The sequence below is a fragment of the Schistocerca serialis genome, chromosome 2 (genome assembly GCF_023864345.2).
Source record: "Schistocerca serialis cubense isolate TAMUIC-IGC-003099 chromosome 2, iqSchSeri2.2, whole genome shotgun sequence".
In the NCBI taxonomy this organism is placed as follows: domain Eukaryota; kingdom Metazoa; phylum Arthropoda; class Insecta; order Orthoptera; family Acrididae; genus Schistocerca; species Schistocerca serialis.
Window position 1 is genome coordinate 533086929 of NC_064639.1, and position 24768 is coordinate 533111696.

General features: G+C 47.1%; 1 protein-coding gene across 1 annotated transcript in view; it reads right to left on the reverse strand.

Moving 5' to 3' along the window:
• LOC126456183 (progesterone receptor-like) overlaps positions 1–24768 on the reverse strand; it is a 183500-nt gene that overhangs the window by 134759 nt on the left and 23973 nt on the right. The window contains exon 3 of the mRNA XM_050091936.1: positions 2383–2917. Coding sequence (XP_049947893.1) covers positions 2383–2917 — 535 coding nt within the window. The remainder of the gene's footprint in view (positions 1–2382; positions 2918–24768) is intronic.

Genomic DNA, 24768 nt, shown 5'->3' on the forward strand with positions numbered 1-24768 from the left:
CTATCCATAAATCCGTAACAGGACGTTGCAAGGCATACCAGATATGCTCAATGATGGTCATGTATAGGGAGTTTGATGGCCAGCGGAAGTGTTTAAGCTGAGCAGAGTGTTCGTGAAGGCACTCTGTAGCAATTCTGGACGTGTCGAATGCCGCATTGTCCGGTTGGAATTGCCCAAGTCCGTCGGAATGCACAATAGACATTAATGGAAGCAGGTGATCAGACAGGATACTTCAGTACGCGTCATCTGCCAGAGTCGTATCTACACGTATCACGGATCCCAGATCAAGCCAACTACAAAGGCCCGCATCATTACAGAGCCTCCACTAGCTTGAACACTCCTCTGCTGACATGCAGGGTCCATGGGTTCATGAGGTTGTCTCCATGCCAGTACATGTCCATACGGTCGAAGAAATTTGAAACGGAACTCGTCCGAGCAGGCAACATGTTTCCAATCATCAACAGTCCTATATCGGTGTTTACAGGCCCAAACAAGGCGTAAAGGTTTGTGTCTCCCCGTCATCAAGGGTCTAAGAGTGGGCCTTCGGCTCCGAAAGCTCATATCGATGATGTTTCGTTGAATGGTTCGCACGCTGACACTTGCTGATGGCCCAGAACTGAAATCTGCAGCAATCTGCCTAAGGGTTGCACTTCTGTCATACTGAACGATTCTCTTCAGTCGTCGTTGGTCTCAAAGGGCTCTGAGCACTATGGGACTTAACTTGTAAGGTCATCAGTCTCCTAGAACTTAGAACTACTTAAACCTAACCAACCTAAGGACATCCAACACATCCATGCCCGAGGCAGGGTTCGAACCTGCGACCGTAGCGGTCACGCGGTTCCAGAATGTAGGGCCTAGAACCGCTCGGCCACTTCGGCCGGCTCGCTGGTCTCGTTCTTGCAGGATCTTTTACCGGCCTCTGCGATGTCGAAGATTTGATGTTTCCAGAATGAGATTTTCACTCTGCAGCGGAGTGTGCGCTGATATGAAACTTCCTGGCAGATTAAAACTGTGTGCCCGAACGAGACTCGAACTCGGGACCTTTGCCTTTCGCGGGCAAGTTCTCTACCAACTGAGCTACCGAAGCACGACTCACGACCGGTACTCACAGCCTTACTTCTGCCAGTATCTCGTCTCCTACCTTCCAAACTTTACAGAAGCTCTCCTGCGAAACTTGCAGAACTAGCACTCCTTAAAGAAAGGATACTGCGGAGACATGGCTTAGCCACAGCCCCAGGCTGTCTCCGCAGTATCCTTTCTTTCAGGAGTGCTAGTTCTGCAAGTTTCGCAGGAGAGCTTCTGTAAAGTTTGGAAGGTAGGAGACGAGATACTGGCAGAAGTAAAGCTGTGAGTACCGGGCGTGAGTCGTGCTTCGGTAGCTCAGTTGGTAGAGCACTTGCCCGCGAAAGGCAAAGGTCCTGAGTTCGAGTCTCGTTCGGGCACACAGTTTTAATCTGCCAGGAAGTTTCATTTGATGTTTTGCCGGATTCCTGATATTCGCACTACACTCGTGAAATTGTCGTACTGGAAAATCCGCACTTCGTCGCTACCTCGGAGATGCTGTGTCCTATCGCTCGTGCGCCGACTGTAGCACCACGTTCAAAGTCACATAGATCTTGATAATCTGCGACTGTAGCAACAGTAACCTATCTAAAAGCTGCGCCAGAAACTTATCTTATATAGGCGTTGCCGACCGCAGCGGCGTATTCTGCCTGTTTACATTCCTCTGTATTTGAATACTTATGCCTACAGCAGTTTCTTTGGCACTTCAGTGATATTGTAGAAATACATTTATTTTGGTATTCCGTACAACTTCCCATAGTTTGACGGTATAAATAAATTTCACCGTGTATACATTTATGTTAGAGCTCAACGGCCGTTTGCGTTTGTTTCATTATGGATGCACTACTATTGTCCGAACTCCTACGGGAATGAGTAACTCGAGAGCAGGGGGTTAATGGGCGAGGGAAGCTGCATTGCAGAGTGTGATAAGTTGAGAATTTGGTACGGAAGGAAAGTTTGTCAGGGTTGCCGAGGCGGTTAAGGTAACTGCTCTGGAGATGCAGAGCATCCCGGACCAGCACAAATCTTCACCTTTCGCCATTGCATTACCAGAATGACCCGTGCAGCTGGAAGTGACTAGTTCCCACCCATCCTTTGCCTTTCCTTCCCCATCTTCTGGCTGGGTTGTGGGGGTTGAAGAGACCAGACTACAAAGGCCGTCGTCCAACAGCTCCCCCCCCCCCCCCCCCTATCCTCTGTTGCATATTATGCCCTCATTATGTCTGCCTTCTGCGAAACTGTGGCCGCGTGTGCCTGAAAATGTGAGACAATAGACGGAACTCTGGACTTGTTTGATAGGGTATCAGGCAAGTGATTTACGGAGTGGCTGAGAGAAACTGCAAGTAGCCACAGACAGTGGCAGGTGGCCGGAGTGAACTAGCCAGACAGCAGCAGCAGGGAGGCCCGGTGTGCTGCGGCCAGCGGGGACAGCGCACCACAGCACGCCACGCCACGCCACGCCACGCCACACCACGCCGGGCCGCACAGCAGGCGGCGCATTTGCCGCGTGCCTGAGCGCATTCCGGCCGCCGGTGGCTCCCATATGGCCGCCGGCTATCGATTAGTGTGGCTGCGGCGGGCGCGGCGTGGCGTGGCGCGTGGGGCGGCGTGGGCGGCCGCCGTCCACGTGCAGCCTGCGGGGGCGGCGATAACGTGGCCCGGCGCCGCGCGGCGGGCTCCGCTGATAACGACACGGCGGGCCGGTTGCCGGGGAAACGCCGTCGACCAAGCGCGCGCTGCTGCTGCCACGCGGCACTGAACAGATTAGCTGACGTCACTGGTACAGGTGATCTCAGCTCGTGTGTGGCATCCAAGCTACTCACTAGAATGGGACTCAGTGTACTGTGCGACTCTCCTGAAGTTAGTTACGTAGTTCGTACGCGTAAAGGTGCGTACACAGTGGCCAGGCGAGCCACGCTGTTTGTCAGCACCACTTCTTGGGTGCTGTGTCCGTATCTGGTGCGTTGTGTACTACTTCGTACACAACGGTAATGATAGGTGGGCTACAGAGTGGTACAACAGCCGTTGTTGTAAGGGAAGATGGAGTGTGTTGTGTGTAGGTATCCTGCATACTGGGTTCGCTAAACAAACAATCGAACAACTCGTATTGGATCCAGAATGAGATTTTCACTCTGCAGCGGAAAGTGCGCTGATATGAAACTTCCTGGCAGATTAAAACTGTGTACCGGACCGAGAATCGGACTCGGGACTTTTGCCTTTGCAGGCAAGTGCTCTACCGGCAGTGCTCTATCGAGTTCGAGTCTCGGTCTGAAACACAGTTTTAATCTGCCAGGAAGTTTCAACTCGTTTTGGGGTTGGGTTGTTTGGGGGAGAAGACCAAACAGCGAGGTCATCAGTCTCATCGGATTAGGGAAGGATGGGAAACGAAGTCGGCCGTGCCCTTTCAAAGAAACCATCCCGGCATTTACCTGAAGCGATTTAGGAAAATCACGGAAAACCTAATTCAATATGGTCGGACGCGAGGTTCAACCGTCGTCCTCCCGAATGCGAGTCCACTGTGCTAACCACTGCGCCGCCTCGCTCGGTCAAACTCGTATTAAAGAGTTTTATTACAACAAGACAAGTACAAATACAAAGAATTCTTGTAGTCACTTATGCATGATCATCCACAAGTGCAATTACAGTAATGTGTCATAACCAAAGGGCGACATACAAAATAATCAGTCTTCTTCAGAATAGACGAGCACAACTAACACTTTTCGTCCTAGCGACTGCTATTAACATACACTACTGCCCATTAAAATTGCTACACCAAGAAGAAATGCAGATGATAAACGGGTATTCATTGGACAAATATATTATACTAGAACTGACATGGGATTACGTTTTCACGCAATTAGGGTCCACAGATCCTGAGAAATAAGTACCCAGAACTACCGCGTCTGGCCGTAATAACTGCCTTGATACGCCTGGTCATTGAGTCAAACAGAGCTTGGATGGCGTGTACAGGTACATCTGCCCATGCAGCTTCAACACGATACCACAGTTCATCAAGAGTAGTGACTGGCGTATTGTGACGAGCCAGTTGCTCGGCCACCATTGACCAGACGTTTTCAATTGGTGAGAGGTCTGGAGAATGTGCTGGCCAGGGCAGCAGTTGAACATTTTCTGTATCCAGAAAGGCCCGTAAAGGACCTCTAACATGCGGTAGTGCATTATCCCGGTAAAATGTGGGGTTCCGCAGGGATCGAATGAAGGGTAGAGCCACACATCTGAAATGTAACGTCCACTGTTCAAAGTGCGGTCAATGAGAACGAGAGGTGACCGAGACGTATAACGAATGGCACCCCATACCATCGCGCCGCGTGATACGCCAGTATGGCGATGACGAATACACGCTCCCAACGTGCGTTCACCATGATGTCGCCAAACACGGATGCGACCATCATGATGCTGTAAACAGAACCTGGATTCATCCGAAAAAATGACGTTTTGCCATTCCTGCACCCAGGTTCGTCGTTGAGTACACCATCGCAGGCGCTCCTGTCTGTGATGCAGCGTCAAGGGTAACCGCAGCCATGGTCTCCGAGCTGATAGTCTATGCTGCTGCAAACATCGTCGAACTGTTCGTGCAGATGGTTGTTGTCTTGCAAACGTCCCCATCTGTCGACTCAGGGATCGAGACGTGGCTGCACCATCTGTTACAGCCATGGGGAGAAGATGCCTATCATCTCGACTGCTAGTGACACGAGGCCTTTGGGATCCAGCACGGCGTTCCGTATTACCCTCCCGAACCGACCGATTCCATATTCTGCTAACAGTCATTGGATCTCGACCAACGCGAGCAGCAATGTCGCGACACGGTAACCGCAATCACGATATGCTACAATCCGACTTTTATCAAAGTCGGAAACGTGATGGTACGCATTTCTTCTCCTTACACGAGGCATCACAAGAACGTTTCAACAGGCAACGCCGGTCAACTGCTGTTTGTGTATGAGAAATCGGTTGGAAACTTTCCCCATGTCAACACGTTGTAGGTGTCACCACCGGCACCAACCTTTTGTGAATGCTCTGGATAGCTATTCATTTGCATATCGCAGCATCTTCTTCCCGTCTGTTAAATTTCGCGTCTGTAGCACGTCATCTTCTTGGTGTAGGAATTTTAATGGCCAGTAGTGTAAGACTGTCAACTGAACCGTAGTGACTGCTGATCTCTGTGGTACGTAGACTCTAGTAATGAAGAGACCGCGATGCGTCGGCTAACAAAGTGGCTAACCTTGAATCTGCTATCGAAGTGGCTGTTACCAGTCGGGAGCGGAGCTTATGCCATATTCGCCTAGGGGGCGCTGTTGTGGCATTGTCGTCCTGGAGGGAGGTAGGTCAGCACGCGTTTGGCTGACTCTTGTCGCAGCCTTCTCTTCTCTGTCGTTCCCGACTGGTGTGCCGGCGCTGACTTTACGCCGTGAAAGAGAGGAGTAGAAATAACTCGCAAACAAGTAAACAGAAAAGTAAAGAGCGCCCTGTAATGTGAGGCTCCTACTACTAATCCACGAGAGAAATGTGGAAGGCTGACCACGTCTGAAGACTGTCGATGCCTGCGACTGAGATTAGGCCGAGCAGCTGCCGCCGGCCATCCTGTACCACGGTGTCAGGGGCGCTCGTAGTCGAAGCCACTGAAGGAGAGGCCCAACTGGCGCACGTCATTAGATCCGCCAAGTTCGCGCGCGATCGCTGTAGGTGTCTGTCGGAAACGGGCGCTTCCGTCGCCAACTGTCAAACGCCGTTCGGGATGGAATCGGTCTGTGATACCACATGGTGGATGTAGAGTTCGTTTTTCAAAAATGGTTCAAATGGCACTGAGCACTATGGGACTCAACTGCTGAGGTCATTAGTCCCCTAGAACTTAGAACTAGTTAAACCTAACTAACCTAAGGACATCACAAACATCCATGCCCGAGGCAGGATTGGAACCTGCGACCGTAGCGGTCTTGCGATTCAAGACTGCAGCGCCTTTAACCGCACGGCCACTTCGACCGGCGTTCGTTTTTCGAATCGAACATCAGTTCATTACGTTTCAAGTGCTTATCCAAACATTAGTAAAGATATGAGAGTGTGCTGAAAAGTAATACCGTCGAATATTTTATGTAAAATCTCTTAAAGCTTATTAAATAAAATAAACTTTATTAACATTGTACATTTTTATTCTTCATGCCTCCATATTTATTCCTCATCATTCTCACCCTAACCAGGAGCACATTTGTCTCAATGAGAGACTTTGTTAGCGCTGTCACTGTAGAAGGTTTGATTTTATTGATGGGGTCACAACTTCACCTCTGTTTGCAACGCTTCGTTACTGTACTCCAACATTATGAATCATCTTCAAAAAAATGAGTTACTGATACATAACCAACACGGATTCAGAAAACACTTGTGCAACACAGCTAGCTCTTTATTACCGTGAAGTAATGAGTGCTGTCGACATTGGATCTAAGATCGATTCCGTATTCCTAGATTTCCAGAAGGCTTTTGATACAGTTCCTCACAAGCGACTGTTAATGAAACTGCGTGCATACGGAGTATCGTCTCAGTTGTGTGACTGGATTCGTGATTTCCTCTCAGAGAAGTCACAGTACGTAGTGAAAGACGGTAAATCATCGAGTAGAACAGAAGTGATATCTGGCCTTCCGTAAGGTAGTGTCATAGGTCCTCTGCTGTTCCTGATTTCTATAAATTATCGAGGCGATCATCTGAGGAGTCTCCTTAGATTGTTTGCAGATGATGCTGTAATTTACAGTCTAGTAAAATCATCAGACGATCATTTCCAACTACAAAACGATCTAGAGAGAATTTCTCTATAGTTCGAAAAGTGGCAATTTGCACTAAACAAAGAAAAGTACGAGGTCATCCACATGGGTACTAAAACAAATCCGATAAATTTTGGGTATACGATAAATCGCACACATCTAAGGGCTGTCAATTCGTCTAAAAACCTAGGAATTATAATTACGAGCAACTTAAATTGGAAAGATCACGTACATAATATTTTGGGGAAGGTGAAACAAAGACTCCGCTTTGTTGGCAGAACACTTAGAAGATGCAACAGACCCACTAAAGAGACAGGCTACATTACACTTGTCCGTCCTCTGTTGGAATGTTACTGCGCGGTATGGGATCCTTACCAGGTAGGATTGACAGAGAACATCGAAAAAGTGCAAAGAAAGACAGCTCGTTTCGTGTTATCGCCCAATAGGGGTGAGAGTGTTACTGATATGATACACGAGTTGGGGTGGCAGTCACTGAAACAAAGGTGGTTTTCTTTGCGGCGAGATCTGTTTGCGAAATCACCAACTTTCTCTTCCAAATGCGTAAATATTTTGTTGACACCCACCTACGTAGGGAGAAATGATCATCATAATAAAATAAAAGAAATCAGAGCTCGAACGGAAAGATTTAGGTGTTCCTTCTTCCCAAGTGCCATTCGAGAGTGGAATGGTAGAGAAGTAGTATGAAAATGGTTCTATGAACCGTCTGCCAGGCACTTAAGGGTGAATTGCAGAGTAACCATGGAGATGTAGATGTAGATGTACCACAGTGACGTCCTCAAAGGCGCTCCCTAATTTTTGGAAACAGATGGAAATCGGATGAGGCCAAGTCGGGACTGAATGGAGGATGATCAATGACGGTGAACCCAGGGCGTCGGATTGTTACAGATGTCGCAGCGCCCGTGGGTAGTCTGGCGTTGTCATGCTGATGGAGAGGGTGCTCCAAGTGTAGGCGAACTCCCCGAATTCGAAAGTGGATTGCAGCATGCTGTTTCTCATGCACCGATATAGTTGCGTTAGGCACAGCCATGTTACATGTTTCAACTCGGAGCCCCCTGACGGCAGAGTGCTGCAAATATCCAGCCATGAAGGATAATGGTGGTGAATTAAAAAAAACCGTTAGTTTTATCTAAAAATTTCGAAGCCATTATATTTCAGAACGCCCTCTAAATTCCTAGAGAAGTAAGCTGACTTACTTCTTCAAATTTCAAGATCTTCTTTAACAAGCAATATAAGATCTGAAGGACAGCGAACCTTTTCAGGCCTGAAAGAGCTGGTAGCGTACTTCAGATGACAAGTAGATCAAAATAGCAGTTGATTGATGGTTCAAATGGTTCAAATGGCTCTGAGCACAATGGGACTTACCATCTGTGGTCTTCAGTCCCCTAGAACTTAGAACTACTTAAACCTAACTAACCTAAGGACATCACACACATCCAGGCCAGAAGCAGGATTCGAACCTGCGACCGTAGGGGTCGCGCGGTTCCAGACTGTAGCGCCTAGAACCGCTCGGCTACTACGGCCGGCAATTCGCACAGGAGCAGTGCCTTCTCCCGCTTTGGCTACTTCAAGTGTGGCTGTTAGCCGTTATGAGCAGTAACGGTAAGCAGCCAGATGCTACCCGGAAAAATTTTTCTGGCGCATCCAAGCTGCCATATTCGCGCATACGCAGAGCAGTCTGAGTTGTAGTGGGATGAGGGATAATCTCCACGTGACACGTGACCCATGAATACGTTTCGTGCTATTGTTATTTTTTCTTCATTACAGTTACCAAGCAAGCTATTAAGTGAATTAATATGCAGTCCCATAATCACGAAAGGCTAAAATATGTTAGTAGTTTGTTTTATGTTTTTACAGTATTTCCACATTATTAGCAATCAACCATTAATCATCTAGTAGACTAATGAAGATATTTTCGTCGGTTTGCTACAAAAATCTGCTTCTTCTTCTTCTTCTTCTTCTTCTTCTACTTTCGAATAACCCGTTTTGAGGGTACGATAAACCAACTTTGGCTACTCATCATTGTATTAGGTTTCCTTAATTTCCAAATTTCCTTCATCCTTTTTAGATTGTTGTTCCCTTTCTTCTTGAGTCCACTTTCGTCTAGTTGTATTCTTTCTCTCCCGAAATTCTGTCTTTTGAAATGCCTTTCTGATGTGTTCTGTTTTCTATTGTGTCTATTGTAATTCTAGCGTTTTCCATGTCCTTTCCAGCCTCTGTGAACCATGCGGTCTAGGGTTTGTAGCTATTGAGTAATGTAAATGTCCGCTTGGTTAGTCTGTTGTTCTCCATTCTGAATATATGCCCAGAAAACTGTAGTCTTCTCTTCCTCATTACAACAGTTAGTTCTTCAGTTTTCAAGTATAGCTCTCTGTTTGGTCTTAACCTGTATTCAGCATTATCGTTTCTTTTAACTCGCAGTATTTTCCCTAATATTCTTCTTTCGAATTTCCCTAGTTTCTCGAGATCTCCATTTCTTGTTAGATTAAGTGTTTCTGCCGCATACAGAGCTTCAGGTCTGGCCACTGTTTGGTAGTGTCTTAATTTCGTGTTCCAGGACAAGGATTTTTTTGTTATAAACGTTTCTGGTCATATGAAACACTCTTTCCATTTTGTGCACTCTAGTTTCTATAGATGTCTTTTCTTTTGCGTTGTATGTAATCCACTCTTCTAGGGATTTAAATGAATCTACCTTGTGTACTGTATTGTTGTCAACTGCAATATTTTGAGGAGCATCACAGGCTTTTGCCATGAACTTTGTTTTTTCAGAGGATATTTGTAGTTCTACTTTGGCTGCTTATTTTTGCGGTTCTCTTATTTGTTCTTGGGCACTATCTAGCGAACCTGTAGTCAATGCCACGTCATCTGCGAAAGCTAAACAGTCGACAGTGATCCTGTTTGGATTCCTTCCTAGTTGAATCCCTTTAGTATTGATCGCCTTCCTCCATTCTCGAACTACCTTCCCTAACACACAATTCAAACGCAGGGGTGGCAAACCATTTCCCTGTCGGACACCTGACTATTTCAAACGATTCTGAGAGCTCTATCCTAAATTTTACTTTCGATTTTGTAACTGTCAAAGTTTTCTTTAATTATTTCAATTGTTTTAGTATCGAGCCCCAATTCTTTGCTTCTACTCTGTCATGCTATAGTCTTTCAGTGCGAATATTATGCACTAATTTTGCCATTCTCTCACGCACTTTAGGTTGCTGTATGCTTTGGTGGAAATCATACGCATAAAACTTGAATATTTCTGTTTGTCAGAATTTCCATTTTTGTCTCACGTGTTTTCTCAATACCACGTAACTGGAGTCCACTGTTGTTCGGTTTGAAGCCAATAAGGTCAACCAGTTTGATTTTTGTTATAACTCATTTCTGCTTTCGTGCATCATTTATGTATGTTAATTCGTATTTATGGAGCATTCCTTGTCTGAGCCCATGTTGTGCACAGCCGTTGCAGTAATTCAGCTAATGCCTACTCGGTAATTACTAATAGTTCGAGTGCTGAAATATCAGTCTGTGCTCAGTTTTATAATACCTCGTTCCTTTCACGTAAACATTTACGTGTAAAGGTAAGTTTTGACGCGGATGCAGTGCCAGATTTTTCTACAGTACCGGTTGTGGGTGTTCATGTCTCCACAAAATAACTTGCACAAAGCATTGTACTCATCCAGTTCGGAATAGTCCACAACAGTTTAATTTTTTTTAATTTGGAAAGGTATAATCAACACTTAATCAACACTTTCTCATTTCCATGTTAGAGAATTTTGACCACAATCAAAGGACACGATCCCAGTTCACTGTCTTCAGCTACAAGTTGATCACTTGTACACTCTATTAGTTTTACCGGATGTCATGAGTGACTGTCCAAATATGTTTGATGTTCGGTTCTACAAGCTATGCCTGTCAATTACTAGTTGCACGAGTTATTGTATATGTGTGCTACGGCGATCATTCCTTTTTCTTCTCTCTAAGTCATATTAAAAATTAATTACTAGGTCATGAGCTTATTGATTATAAGGCATAGTTACGCTAAATCAGGGTCTACAGAAACTACTTGAGTTACTAATTCAGTTTCGAAAACAGCAGCCGCCTTGCGAGGTGTAAATTCCTGTGAAGCGCTTACGTAGACACCTGATTGTTAGCAAGGCACGGAGAAGAACAGCCTCGCCCACTGCCCATCCCGTGTCACCATGTCTTATAGAATATGATGAAACGTGTGTTGTGAGTAAAGAAAACACTTTTTCAGCAGTTCCATTCATGGTACCGTACTTAATAAACTATTTACTAGCAGTGAAGCTAAAATCTTCTGGGTTATTAGGTCATGTTTTACAGAATATGATGAAAGGTGTGTCGTGACTAAAGAAAACAGATTTTCAGCAGTTCCATGCACGGTACCGTAATTAATAAACTATTTACTAGCAGTGAAGTTAAAATCTTCTGGGTTATTAGGCCGCGTCATATTTTATCGACGTTTCGACCCCTCTGCTGGAACCTTCCTCAGTATCTTTTGGTGTCCACTACTGCTACAACACTGTCAGGGACGAGTGTCGCGTCCTCTTATAAAGGGGAGTTTTCTCGCGTTCGTGCTGGTGAAGTGGTAGTATTGGTTAAAACTCGTATGGGTACCACTGGTAGGCCTTAGTCATAGGCTAATATTCCCGCTCTGATGGCCCACCAAGAGTTGATCGTTGCATCACGGCGGAGGACATCAAACAGAATAACCCCTTCAGTGTCCCACAAGATCATCGCCATTTCCTTATCGGCTGAGGGTGCAGCCTCGAATTTTTTTTCGGAGGAGAGGTGGTGTCGCACCACTCCATGGATTGCTGTTTTGTTTCCGGCTCGAACCGATGAACCCATATTCCATCACCTGCGACAATGTTCGACAAAAACTGTCATCATCAGCCTCATAACGCCATGCAGTTACGCACAGACGGTCCTTCGTTGCTTCTTATGGTCTTCTGTTAGGCGGCGAGGAACCCAGCATTCACACACCTTCCGTTACCCCAACTGATAGACGAGTGTCTCAGCAATATCAGCAGAGACATCCATTTAAGTAGCGAAGGGTTTCATCGTGAACCGTCGATCACCTCGAATGGGAGTGAACGCACGTTGCAATACTGTCACAGCTGTGTGCGGCCGGCCAGCAGGTTTTGCGCGACCTTTGCTACGATGATGGCAGGCGCCTCGCCTAGCGACTCAGCGTGTTTTTATTCGCTGCAAGGTCTCCGCAGACGTTCTGCAAGCGCCTATGAATATTTGCGACGCTATGGTGTTACGCCAAACGACACTCAGTAACAGCTCTCTGCTTGGAAAACACCTCCGTTACAGACGCCACTTTCAAGACTACGTACAACGCCCCACCTGTCTGAACTACATGAAAGCATAGAGACTGAAGCGAGAATATTCGACGTGGTCCCACAAGAAATTTGGCATTTTATAGACAGAAACTGGCAGAGAAAAAGATATGATGCAAATCTTAGTGAACGCCCGTCCACTTGCATGTAATCACGTCAGTCACAAAATGTTCACGCAATTGCAATAATGATAACGTTTTTACCAAAAGGTGTACGACTCTCCTCCGGATTACGTCACAACGCACAAGTGTCCGATTGGCACATTGTCGTCATGCACGTTCTTCTCAGAAGTGGACAGTATGTTGATCACGAGGATGGCTGGTGAATCGTTTGGTGTAGCTCACCTGCTATCGGTTTTTCTGGAGAGCGCAAAGGTGTGCTCAAGACTCCGCGGGATGACACTGTTGCAAATCAATGTAACTCACCGAATGCTCAGGAGAGGCTCGCTGCAACAGTTTTTATCCCGAGCGGCTCACGGGTCTGTTCAGTATTACGAGATGTAGTCATAAAGGATTAACTGTCACCTCGGAAAAGTAAGGTTACATAAGTAATGTTTGTTTATTTTCACATACAGGTCTGCCGTTCTGGTACGCATTGAAATCTTCGTGCCACTGTATAGTGATACGCCACTAGAGGAATCATAAACAAAATTGTATAGGTACCCATTAACACGAAGCTTCTTTCGATAAGAACTTCTACAGACTTCGTCTCTCTCCTATACCTGTCAGTAACTCTTCACATTGTAATTTATCATTTTTGAAGTGTTCTGCAGTACCGCATTTCATATACTTTAAGTTTCACGTGATCGTGTATCTTTAACGTCTACTTTTGATTTTTATCCTGCTGTAGGCCTACTTCAGACGTGCAATTTACGAAGCCACTATGACCATATTTGATACTCGTAAAGCTATTTTCTCGAGACAAAATATTCTTTTTCAACTGTTCCAACCATGTTAATTCCTGTGCCAGCCGAGATACAGTATTTGATCAACCGTATCCGGACACCTGGCTGAAAATGACTTACAAGTCGGTGGCGCCCTCCATTGGCAATGCTACAATTCGATATGGTGTTGGCCCACCCTTGGCCATGATGATAGCTTCCACTCTCGCAGGAATACGTTCAATCAGGTGCTGGAAGGTTTCTTGATGGATAGTAGCCCATTCTTCACGGAGTGCCGCACTGAGGAGACCTATCGAAGTCGGCCTGTGAGGCTTGGCACGAAGTCAGCGATTCTCGACAGTACTCTGTGCAGGCCATTACAGGGATGTTACTGTCGTGTAACCACTCCGCCACAGGCCGTGCACTGTGAACAGGTGCTCGATCGTATTGAAAGATGCAATCGCCATCCTCGAATTGCTCTTCAACAGTGGGAAGCAAGGAGGTGCTTAAAACATCAATGTACGCCTGTGCTGTGATAGCGCCACGCAAAACAGCAAGGGATGCAGGCCCTCTCCCTGATAAACACGACCACACCGTAACGCCACAGCGTCCGAATTTTACTATTGGCACTACACACGCTGCCAGATGACTTTCACCGGGCATTCGGCATACCCACACATTTCCATCGGATCGCCACGTTCTGGACCGTGATTTTCCAATCCACACAACGTTTATTCACTGCAAAATGTCCAATGTTTACGCTCCTTACAATAAGCGAGGCGTTGTTTGGCATTTACCGGCGTGATGTGCGGCTTATGAGCAGCCGCTCGACCATGAAATCCAAGTTTCCTCACCTCCCGCCTAACTGTCATAGTACTTGCAATGTATCCCGATGCAGTTCGGAATTCCGGTGTGATGGTCTGGATAGATGTCCGGCTACTACACATTACGACCCTCTTCAACTGTCGGCGGTCTCTGTCAGTCAACAGAGGAGGTCAGCCTGTATGTTTTTGTGCTGTACGTGTCCCTTCACGTTTCCACTTCACTATCACCACGGAAAGAGTGGACCTAGGGATGTTTAGGAGTGTGGAAATCTCGCGTACAGACGCATGGCACAGGTGACACCCAGTCACGTGACCACGTTCGCAGTCCGTGAGTTCCGCGGAGCGCCCCATTCAGCTCTCTCACGATGACGAATTACTACTGGGGTCGCCGATATGGCGTACCTGGCAGTAGGTGGCAGCACAATGCACCTGATATGGACAACGTGTTTTTGGGGGTGTCCGGTTACTTTTGATCACTTAGTGTAGGTCCTAAAACGGAAGCTCATTCAAATGGCACTGTGCGTATTCTGAAATTTTGATCTGTATCAGAAATAATCAATACAAGATCTGAAAGACAACCAATATTCTCCAGTCCCGAAAGAGTTTCTTACATACGTCGCTGTATTAGTGTATTAGACCAAACCAGCTGCTGGGGAGGATGAAGATATTAAAGGAGACTACGGAGGAAATGGAAAACAGTTGGCACCGTGAAATGAAAATCTACACTGCTCTTCAAAATTTGATGGGTACATAGATAAGGTAACATAACGTGTTAACTATTCGGTGGAAATTAATGAAAGAACAGGAGCATGTTGTCAGAGGTCTTCAAGTAGTGGCCGGAAAGACTGACGTCACATACCGTGAGGTAAAGGTGACTATAGAGCCAAATGAGGCTACCTCGCAACTTGAACGGGAAAAGACAGTGTCTGTCAGTCAGCGAGCAGCTACGGTGCACTGTGCTGGTGTTCTTCATTAGAACATGACCCAGAAATATCATTTGGTTTCTTATGGAGAATAATCAGCAGAAAACTGGAAGAAGGACTAAGTGTGACGAGCGCAGCCTAGTAATTTGGTACTGCTCACAGGGTTGTTTCACGTGCACAGGGAGCGTTCCGAATAACAGGCACTGTTCCCTGAAGGAGAGGAGATAGTCACGGTCAAACACAGCAGCAAATGACCGCTACATTGTGCAACATGCAAGAAGGGCACATCGTCAAACAGAGAGTGCAAATGAAATCGTATTTAACAGGACTGCAAGGCACTCAGTGTCACCCTCCACAGTGACATGGCGACTGCATGAGGGTGGTTCTTTTGCCAGACGACTAGTACATTGTATTCCGTTGACAGTCATAAATCGGCAACACCGACTATGATGGCGCTAGGAAATTAGGGACTAGGTCAGCAAAGAGTAGGTCACGTGCTCGTCTTGTATGAGAGCAGATTCAGTCTGTATAATGGTACTGGACGTACCCTCATATGGCAATAGAGAGGAACGCTTAATGTACGCTGGAACATTCTCGAACATGATCGTTTTGGTGCTCCAGGTGTTATTGCGCGGGAAGCACAATGTTGCACAGCCGTACTGACCTCTATGTCCTTGGACGGTACGCTCTCTGGTCGATGTTACTGGGACACTGTACTCCTTCCCCAATGCGTCTTTTCAGGGGTCCATTCGGCCCTGAATTCATTTTTTTGCACGGCCAACAGTACTGGGGGAGCAGTGGAACACCGTACCACGAGAACTTACCAACCTTTTAGTCAGCATGGGAGCACGTTGCAAAAACATACGTCGCAATCCTTGGTGATCAAACAATCTTTGAAGAGCTATGTCCTCCGTTTTTTTAATGTCCAGTTGACTTCAGTGTAGTTATTGTCTTAATAAAAGTATTAATTCTGTTCGTTTCATTGCGTATTTCTTTCTGTGCTATACTTCAGCAGTTCTTTCTACATATGGTCAAAGTTTCCGCGGAACCACGTTACTTGGCAGTGACACATCAAGCGGAAGCTAGTTTCGTCCTAAAGTTTTGTTCACCATTGTGGGTTAGAGCTGTCATATTCAATCAAACTAAGCGAAAAAGCCCTACAAAAACTACTGCAGGAGCTGTAAACCAAATAAACAAACATCGGTGGTGCCAACTTGCAAGCGGAACATCGTCAGTAGTACCAACGTTTGGCTGTGCAAGCGTGTGCACGAGACAGGCGACCGTGTGGCAGGTGGGGCGCGCTCCGACAACGCTGGCGCGGGTGCAGCGGAGGGACGTGGCAACAGGCGGAGGCTGCAGCCTGCTGCGGCTCTTGAACCTGGCGGGCGCTCCAAGGCCAGCCGGCCACGCGGCCACCGGACCGCGGACCGCTGACGTCAGCGCGTCTCCTGACGATGCACTCTGCACGCGCGCCACGCTGCACTCCTACTGCAGCCCAAGGCCACGGCGCCGCGCAGTCTGGCCAACCTCGCGCACGCGCCGCGTTCCTCTCATACCTGTACGCGTACCAACACACGCGCGACGAGTGGGGATGCCACGCGAGAAGCTTCCTGCCCGTAAACAGAGTGGGCAAGCGGGGAAAGTTGAGGAGGAACGTTTTAACTCAATTAGCCATCGACGAGTCAAGTGTGTGACATATAATGCATAGTACATGAATTCGGGCACGCATCCGAGGGACGGAAGAGGTCTTGACCCTCCCCACCCCTTTTACGTTTTCACATTCTATGAAGTTTTAAATTTCAAGATAAATTCCGAAGAATAAAGCTGCATAAAAACACCGAAAACGGCAAGGAATTCTACAAATCAGAAGCTGCGATTAGCAAAAAACACTTTTCAGTTGCACGTGTGATGATCTACCATCCTGGATGGGCTGACGACCTGATCTGTACCGTTTCAGTCACGTAAAAGAGAACATTCTCAAACTGACCACACATGCTGTCAGCAACAAATCCGAAACGGTTTGTGAGTCCAAATGTAGAGCCGACTACCGACAAAGGAACTTGCGTCCCTCGTAAGAGTCGTCAGAAACATTTTCGCTGCTGTTTCGGAAGGTATTTGCAATTTCGTTTCAGCTATGTGTAGCTGGCGTCAGCTCAAGCAAATATTGCTCGTCACGTCATTCGTCCCACACCCTGTTTAGACGGAAAACGTCGGTTTGTTTCCAGTTACGAACAAAATGATTTTTACAGCGGAATTTTATGTGCACATTTGATAGAGCTGTCCCAAACTAGTGTAGTGCAATATTTGTTTTGCCGATATGTATTAAGAAGAGCAGTGAAACAAGAAGAATAACCGGTACCCCGGCAGAGACATCAACGCCCTGACTCGCGCTTACTGCTGTTGCCGTGCAGCAGCGCTGCACAGTCGCTGCTGGAGTACTCAGTATTCTTTTTGTTCTGCTGACTCTTTTAATACATACCGATTAAACAAATATCACACTACACCACTTCGGGACCTCTCTACCGAAGAGACACGTAACATTCCACTTTACAAATAATTTTGTTTGGACCGAGAAATAAATCTGCTACACACTGCAGAAACGAAACTGCAAATATCTGCAGAAACAGCAGCGGAAACGCATCCGACGCCTCTTATGAGCATATACATGGTGGTCGGAAATTCCCGCTACAAACTTCTAGGACATGTAGAGGGTAGTGATTACAGAATAGGAACCCATGTCCGGAATCGTATCGTTTCTGTTCTACGACAGTTTCAGTTCAGATGTGTACCTCGTCAACGACTGCTTAGGGCAAGGGAAACATCTGAGTTCAAAAAAATGGCTCTGAGCACTATGGGACTTAACATATATGGTCATCAGTCCCCTAGAACTTAGAACTACTTAAACCTAACTGACCTAAGGACATCACACAACACCCAGTCATCACGAGGCAGAGAAAATCCCTGACCCCGCCGGGAATCGAACCCGGGAACCCGGGCGCGGGAAGCGAGAACGCTACCTCTCAGAGTTCCCTGTCCTGGTATGCAGCAGGGTAGACACGATGACGAGTACTGCATCAAACGATCCCCAGATGTCACTTTTTGGCCGCGCTTTGCTGTGAGACCGAGTCAATACCTGTGCATCCCCGACAGTGCAGTACACGTCTGCGGAATACACAGACATGCTCCTTGTGTATGGCGAAGCTGGAGGTAACGGAAGAGCTGCTAGTCGGCTGTATCAAAAACGTTTTCCACACCGTCACACTCCATCGCACAAACTGTTTGCCCAAGTTACACAACGGCTACGAGAAACGGGTACCTTCACCGTGAGGAGGCAGGACTGTAGTGCTCCACTGCGACGCCGCACTCCCGAATTTGAAGAAGGTGCACTGCGTCGCATTGAAGATAGCCGTCAACGAGTTCGCGAACAACTGCACGTGCGATAGCTGTTAGTCACAGTCCCGTCTTCGACACCCTGCATGAGCAACAATTACATCCGTATCACTTAAAAACGGTACACGCTATGGGTCCAGCAGACTTTTCACAACGCGTCGCCTTCTGCACATGGTTCCTGCAGTGTTGTATCGACGCGCCCCTCTTTCCACGTCGATTTCTCTTCACAGATGAATGTAGGTTCACAAGGGATTGTGTTCTGAATGCTGGGCGGACGAAAACCCTCATGCCACGCATGATCAGGCATTTCAAAGCAGGTTTGGAATTAACGCGTGGGCAGGTATTCTGGACGGTCATGTGACTGGACCATACCTCCTTCAATCCAAGCTCACGGTTCCCTCATACTCAGTCTTCCTACGACACGTAATCGACCCGTTCTTGGAAGCTGAGCCATTGAATGTCCGTCAGGAAATGTAGTTTCAGCATGGTGGAACACCACCACACTTTTCAGTGGCTGTCCGGAGACATCTCAACAGACGGTATGGTGAAAGATACACTCCTGGAAATGGAAAAAAAGAACACATTGACACCGGTGTGTCGGACCCACCATACTTGCTCCGGACACTGCGAGAGGGCTGTACAAGCAATGATCACACGCACGGCACAGCGGACACACCAGGAACCGCGGTGTTGGCCGTCGAATGGCGCTAGCTGCGCAGCATTTGTGCACCGCCGCCGTCAGTGTCAGCCAGTTTGCCGTGGCATACGGAGCTCCATCGCAGTCTTTAACACTGGTAGCATGCCGCGACAGCGTGGACGTGAACCGTATGTGCAGTTGACGGACGTTGAGCGAGGGCGTATAGTGGGCATGCGGGACGCCGGGTGGACGTACCGCCGAATTGCTCAACACGTGGGGCGTGAGGTCTCCACAGTACATCGATGTTGTCGCCAGTGATCGGCGGAAGGTGCACGTGCCCGTCGACCTGGGACCGGACCGCAGCGACGCACGGATGCACGCCAAGACCGTAGGATCCTACGCAGTGCCGTAGGGGACCGCACCGCCACTTCCCAGCAAATTAGGGACATTGTTGCTCCTGGGGTATCGGCGAGGACCATTCGCAACCGTCTCCATGAAGCTGGGCTACGGTTCCGCACACCGTTAGGCCGTCTTCCGCTCACGCCCCAACATCGTGTAGCCCGCCTCCAGTGGTGTCGCGACAGGCGTGAATGGAGGGACGAATGGAGACGTGTCGTCTTCAGCGATGAGAGTCGCTTCTGCCTTGGTGCCAATGATGGTCGTATGCGTGTTTGGCGCCGTGCAGGTGAGCGCCACAATCAGGACTGCATACGACCGAGGCACACAGGGCCAACACCCGGCATCATGGTGTGGGGAGCGATCTCCTACACTGGCCGTACACCACTGGTGATCGTCGAGGGGACACTGAATAGTGCACGGTACATCCAAACCGTCATCGAACCCATCGTTCTACCATTCCTAGACCGGCAAGGGAACTTGCTGTTCCAACAGGACAATGCACGTCCGCATGTATCCCGTACCACCCAACGTGCTCTAGAAGGTGTAAGTCAACTACCCTGGCCAGCAAGATCTCCGGATCTGTCCCCCATTGAGCATGTTTGGGACTGGATGAAGCGTCGTCTCACGCGGTCTGCACGTCCAGCACGAACGCTGGTCCAACTGAGGCGCCAGGTGGAAATGGCATGGCAAGCCGTTCTACAGGACTACATCCAGCATCTCTACGATCGTCTCCATGGGAGAATAGCAGCCTGCATTGCTGCGAAAGGTGGATATACACTGTACTAGTGACGACATTGTGCATGCTGTGTTGCCTGTGTCTATGTGCCTGTGGTTCTGTCAGTGTGATCATGTGATGTATCTGACCCCAGGAATGTGTCAATAAAGTTTCCCCTTCCTGGGACAATGAATTCACGGTGTTCTTATTTCAATTTCCAGGAGTGTAGATAGGCCGTGGTGGTCCAACCGCGTTGCCGCCACGATCGCCGGATTTAACCCCTATGGACTACTTCTTGTGGGGTCGTATGAAGAGCCTAATTTATGAGACACCTGTAGAGACACAGGAAGATCTGTTGGCACGAGTTCTGGCCGCTGCACAAGACATTGAAGAGACACCAGGTGGGATGGAGAGAGTGTACCAGAACTTGTTTCGGAGGTACATTGCGTGTAACAACGTTGATGATTGCTACATCGAGCCGCTGTTGTAATGCATCGGTACGTTGCGGCTGGTGCCGTAGATGCTGGGTTCTTGTTGTTGTCGACTAACGTAAACCATAAGGTGTAAGTCGTAGTGCAAATGCGTAAGTAATACCGAAACGAGTCAGAATTATTTTCTAATGGATTGCAACAATTGTACTGGGTCACACCTAAGTACATTCCTCACATGGGTGTGGATGAAATAATCATCTGCATTGAAACTGTCGTAGAACGGAAACGATAAGTTTCCGGACCTGGGTTACTATTCAAAATGTTATGTTCTCACTACCCTGCACATGTCCTAGAAGTTTGTAACGGGTATTTCCGACCACCGTGTATATTTGCATAAGTTATAACGTTGTCAGAGTTTGTTACTATTACAGATCTTAATTGCATCACACATGGTCTCCTCACATTTTCGGTCGAATGCTTTTCAAAAGCTTTATTTATCTGCACTGCAATTTCCTGATGTTATGATAATGAGAAGTAGCATGTGTACCGATGTAAACTAATTACTATTCTAATAAGACATTTTGTGTTACTCAGGTCGTAGGCATTTGTACCACGTTAAAAATGTAGGTGACCTCATGCAATATTTGCTGAGAAGGACAGAGGACATACGAGTTTCCACCCCCATCACCATCCCTTTCTTCTAATTGTATGTTGTTCTTCCGTTTGCGGCTGATGAGTGATAGAGCGAGGAGCAAATCCGAATTTCTCCAACGTTACCTCTCTTGTCGTAAGGAACTGCGTCGTATAATGCACATTTGCGGTTCCTAACATTCATGAAAGCTGCCAACACTAAATATTTCTCTTGTCAGTCTTGTGTTGTAATAATCAGCCCAGAGACTGGTTCGAAGCAGCTCTCCATGTAATTCTATATTGTTAAAGTCTTTTCATATCGGCACAACTACAGTACCATATACCATATACTGCTTTTGTACTCAAACTTTGCTCACCCTTTAAACTCGTTACTCCTACATTTCTCTCCGTAACCTAATAAACTATTGTTTGGTTCTTGTCAACCTATCCCTTCTTGTAATCAAGTCACGCCATTAAGCTCTTTTCTCCTCTGTTCTTTTCAGAGGCACTTTAGTAGTTTATTCCATCTAACCAGCTAATCAAATGCTTCAAATGGCTCTAAGCGCAATGGGACTTAATATCCGAGGTCATCAGTCCCCTAGACTTAGAACTACTTAAACCTAACTAACCTAAGGACATCACATACATCCATGCCCGAGGCAGGATTGGAACATGCAACCGTAGCAGCAGCGCAGTTCCGGACTGAAGCGCCTAGAACCGCTCGGCCACAGTGGCCGGCACCGGCTAATCTTCAAGATCTTCCGTAACAAGACAGTTCCAAAAGCTTCTCTTCTATTCTTGTCTCTATGCCCATCAGCCACATTTCACATCCATATAAAATACACGGCAAAAAAATACTTTCAGAAAAAAACGTTTCTAACATCTAAGTTGGACATTTTTTTATTCACAAGTACGATTACTTGTACGTCTCTGTGGGAGCAGTTATTAGCCTCATTTTATTCTCACATCCTGTTCACTATTCAGTGCTGAGGGCCGAAAGTTCAATTCTTCGATTTCACTAGGTAGGTTTCCGCAAGGTGTTGTGCCGAGGAAGCAATGAGGCCTTGGTAGGTGGCTGGAGGGAAATGGCACCACATCTGCACACAGGAGTCACCTAATTCTCGTAAATTCCGGGGAGGGGGGCGATGAGCTCTGAAGCCACGTGCAGTCACATCCCACATGTGTTTGATCGGGTTCAGACCTGGAGAGATGGGGGGCCAGAGCATACTTGGAACTGGCCACAGTGTACCTTGAATCACTCCGTCACTCTCCTGGCTTAGTGACTTGACACATTATCTTGACGAGAAACGACACTGCCGTCGGGAAACATTTTCGTCATGAAGGGGTGTGCGTGTATGCAACCGGTGTACGATACCGTTTGGCCGTCATGGTGTCTTGCACGAGCTTCACTGGACTCATGGATCCGCACGTCAATATTCCCCAGAGCATAATGGAGCCGCCGCCAACTTGTCTCCGTCAAGGTGTCAAGGAGGTGTTCCCCCAGAAGACGACGGTTTTGCGCCCTCCCGTCGGCATGATTAAGAAGGTATCGGGATTCATCAGACCACGCAATGCTCTGCCACTGGGCCAACATCCAGCCACGATGGTCAAGTGTCCATTTCAGTGCTAGTAGCCGATGTCATGGTTTTAACATTGGCACGGGCATGTGTCGTTGGCTGCGGACACCCAACGTCAGGTGTGTTCGGTGAACTGTGTGTTCAGACACACTTGTACTCTGCCTAGACTAAAGTGTGATGTTAGTACCGCCACAGTTCGTCGCCTGTCATGTTTTACCAGTCTGCCCAGCTTACGACGACCGCCATCTGTAATGAGGGGTGGCCGGCCAACACCACGACGTCTGGACTTGGTTTCGCCTAGGTTTCGCCACGTGTTGATGACACTCACCCAGCATCCCTCGAACACCAATCAAGTCGTGAAACTTCCGAAATGCCCGTGCCGAGCCTCCGGGCCAGCACAATCTGCCCTCCGTCCAATTCAGATAGATCGCCCGCCTTCCCCATTCTACACACGGAAAGCCGCTCACTGATACTACGTGAATCGTGCGTGTGTCTGATTAACAGTAATTCCTCGCCAGATGACGCAGCTATCGCCTGGAGGGTTTAATCGATATTAGGTGGTCATAATATTCTGGCTACTCAGTGTAAATAGAGTATTTGTTCGAGTATTGACTAATTAAGTTTTTCCAGTATTTCTGTTACACTGTCTCTCCAATCAATTAATCGTGTGACTATTCGTGCTACACTTCTTTCTATATGCACGGTTTTATACCTTGCCAGCCTCAGCTGATACGAATCCACACACTTGTGCAGTCTCACAGAATGTGTCGTAATAGTGTTTTGGGAGCAATCTCTTTTGTCCCAGTACCCAAAAATAAACCAAAGCCCTCCGTTTGCCTTACGTACAACTGAAGGTACTAGATACTCTTCTTGTCATCCTTAAACATTGTTTTTATAAGGTACTTATTTACACAATTTTTATGTTTGCATTTTAATCTATCGTGAAGTGCATAACTACAAACTTTCTCCGCCCTCTCCATCAAACTGCATAGCATTACAGTTTTATCGAATAGTACTGCCTTGCAGTCATCACATAATCTGCGAAAAGTTTCAGATTGTGATTCTGATTCAGGGTCTGTGTTTGTAATTCAGATTTGTGGTCTTCCGTTCGAATTTTCTGTTTTCGAGCTAATTGTATCCTCCTGACGGCGTTTTAGATGAATGACAACGGAATAGTTAAAGTCGAAGACAATGTTATCCTGTGTAATTAACATTTTCTCGTTCATGGTATAAATTTTAGATCATTTCTAACCATATAGTCATACAATACAAATTTATAGTCCGCCGTTTTTCGACATCACATTCGATACCTCTCACACTGGGCTAGTGGCTGCCAACCGATTCGTTTCACCACATTCGAATCCTGATAACCAATTCAGACGGGAAGGCCGGAAACGTGGTCTACTCAGCTGCTTTAAAGAAAATAAACCTCACTGAAACTCCCTGGCGTACTAGATATTTCTGCTTTATCATGATTAGAACTTAGACCCTTGCCTCTCGGGGCCTGTGCTCATAACGAATGAGATGTGTAGGCATGAATAAGGACCTGCTGTGCTGCTTCTGACTACTACTGCTTCCACTTCGCAAACTCCTCGGACGTTCTCGTGCATTCGTCGCTTCTCTAGAACTTGTAGGGCAAAGGTAACGTGGAGAATGGCGTAGTGACACCCTAGATGTTTTGTTTGCGCAATTAATTGCCGACATTGTATCAGAAGGGACACCAACAATTTTTTATGAGTCAAGTGCTGACTTAAAATTATGAATCTTTAACCACCCAATTACTGAAGAACTAGTATTTTTTCGCACTGAGATGCAGTTAAGCCATTGAGTGGTTTTATGGATATGAGTTTCTTCCGGAACAATGGAAACGGAAAATCTGCAAAACAATAAACGTGCCTTAATAATATGACAAAACGTCACAAGATAGTCGATACAGACTCTCGTTAATGAAACACAGTTAATGAAACACGATGAACTTATGAGAAATAATGCAAAGGAACACTGTACAGTTTCAAAGCGAAAGACAAGTCTGCAAGAACAATGGTATCCCATTTTCTACTATCCTTAAAACTGTGACGTTTCTATTTCTTCGCCGGCCGGAGTGGCCGAGCGGTTAAAGGCGCTACAGTCTGGAACCGCACGACCGCTACGGTC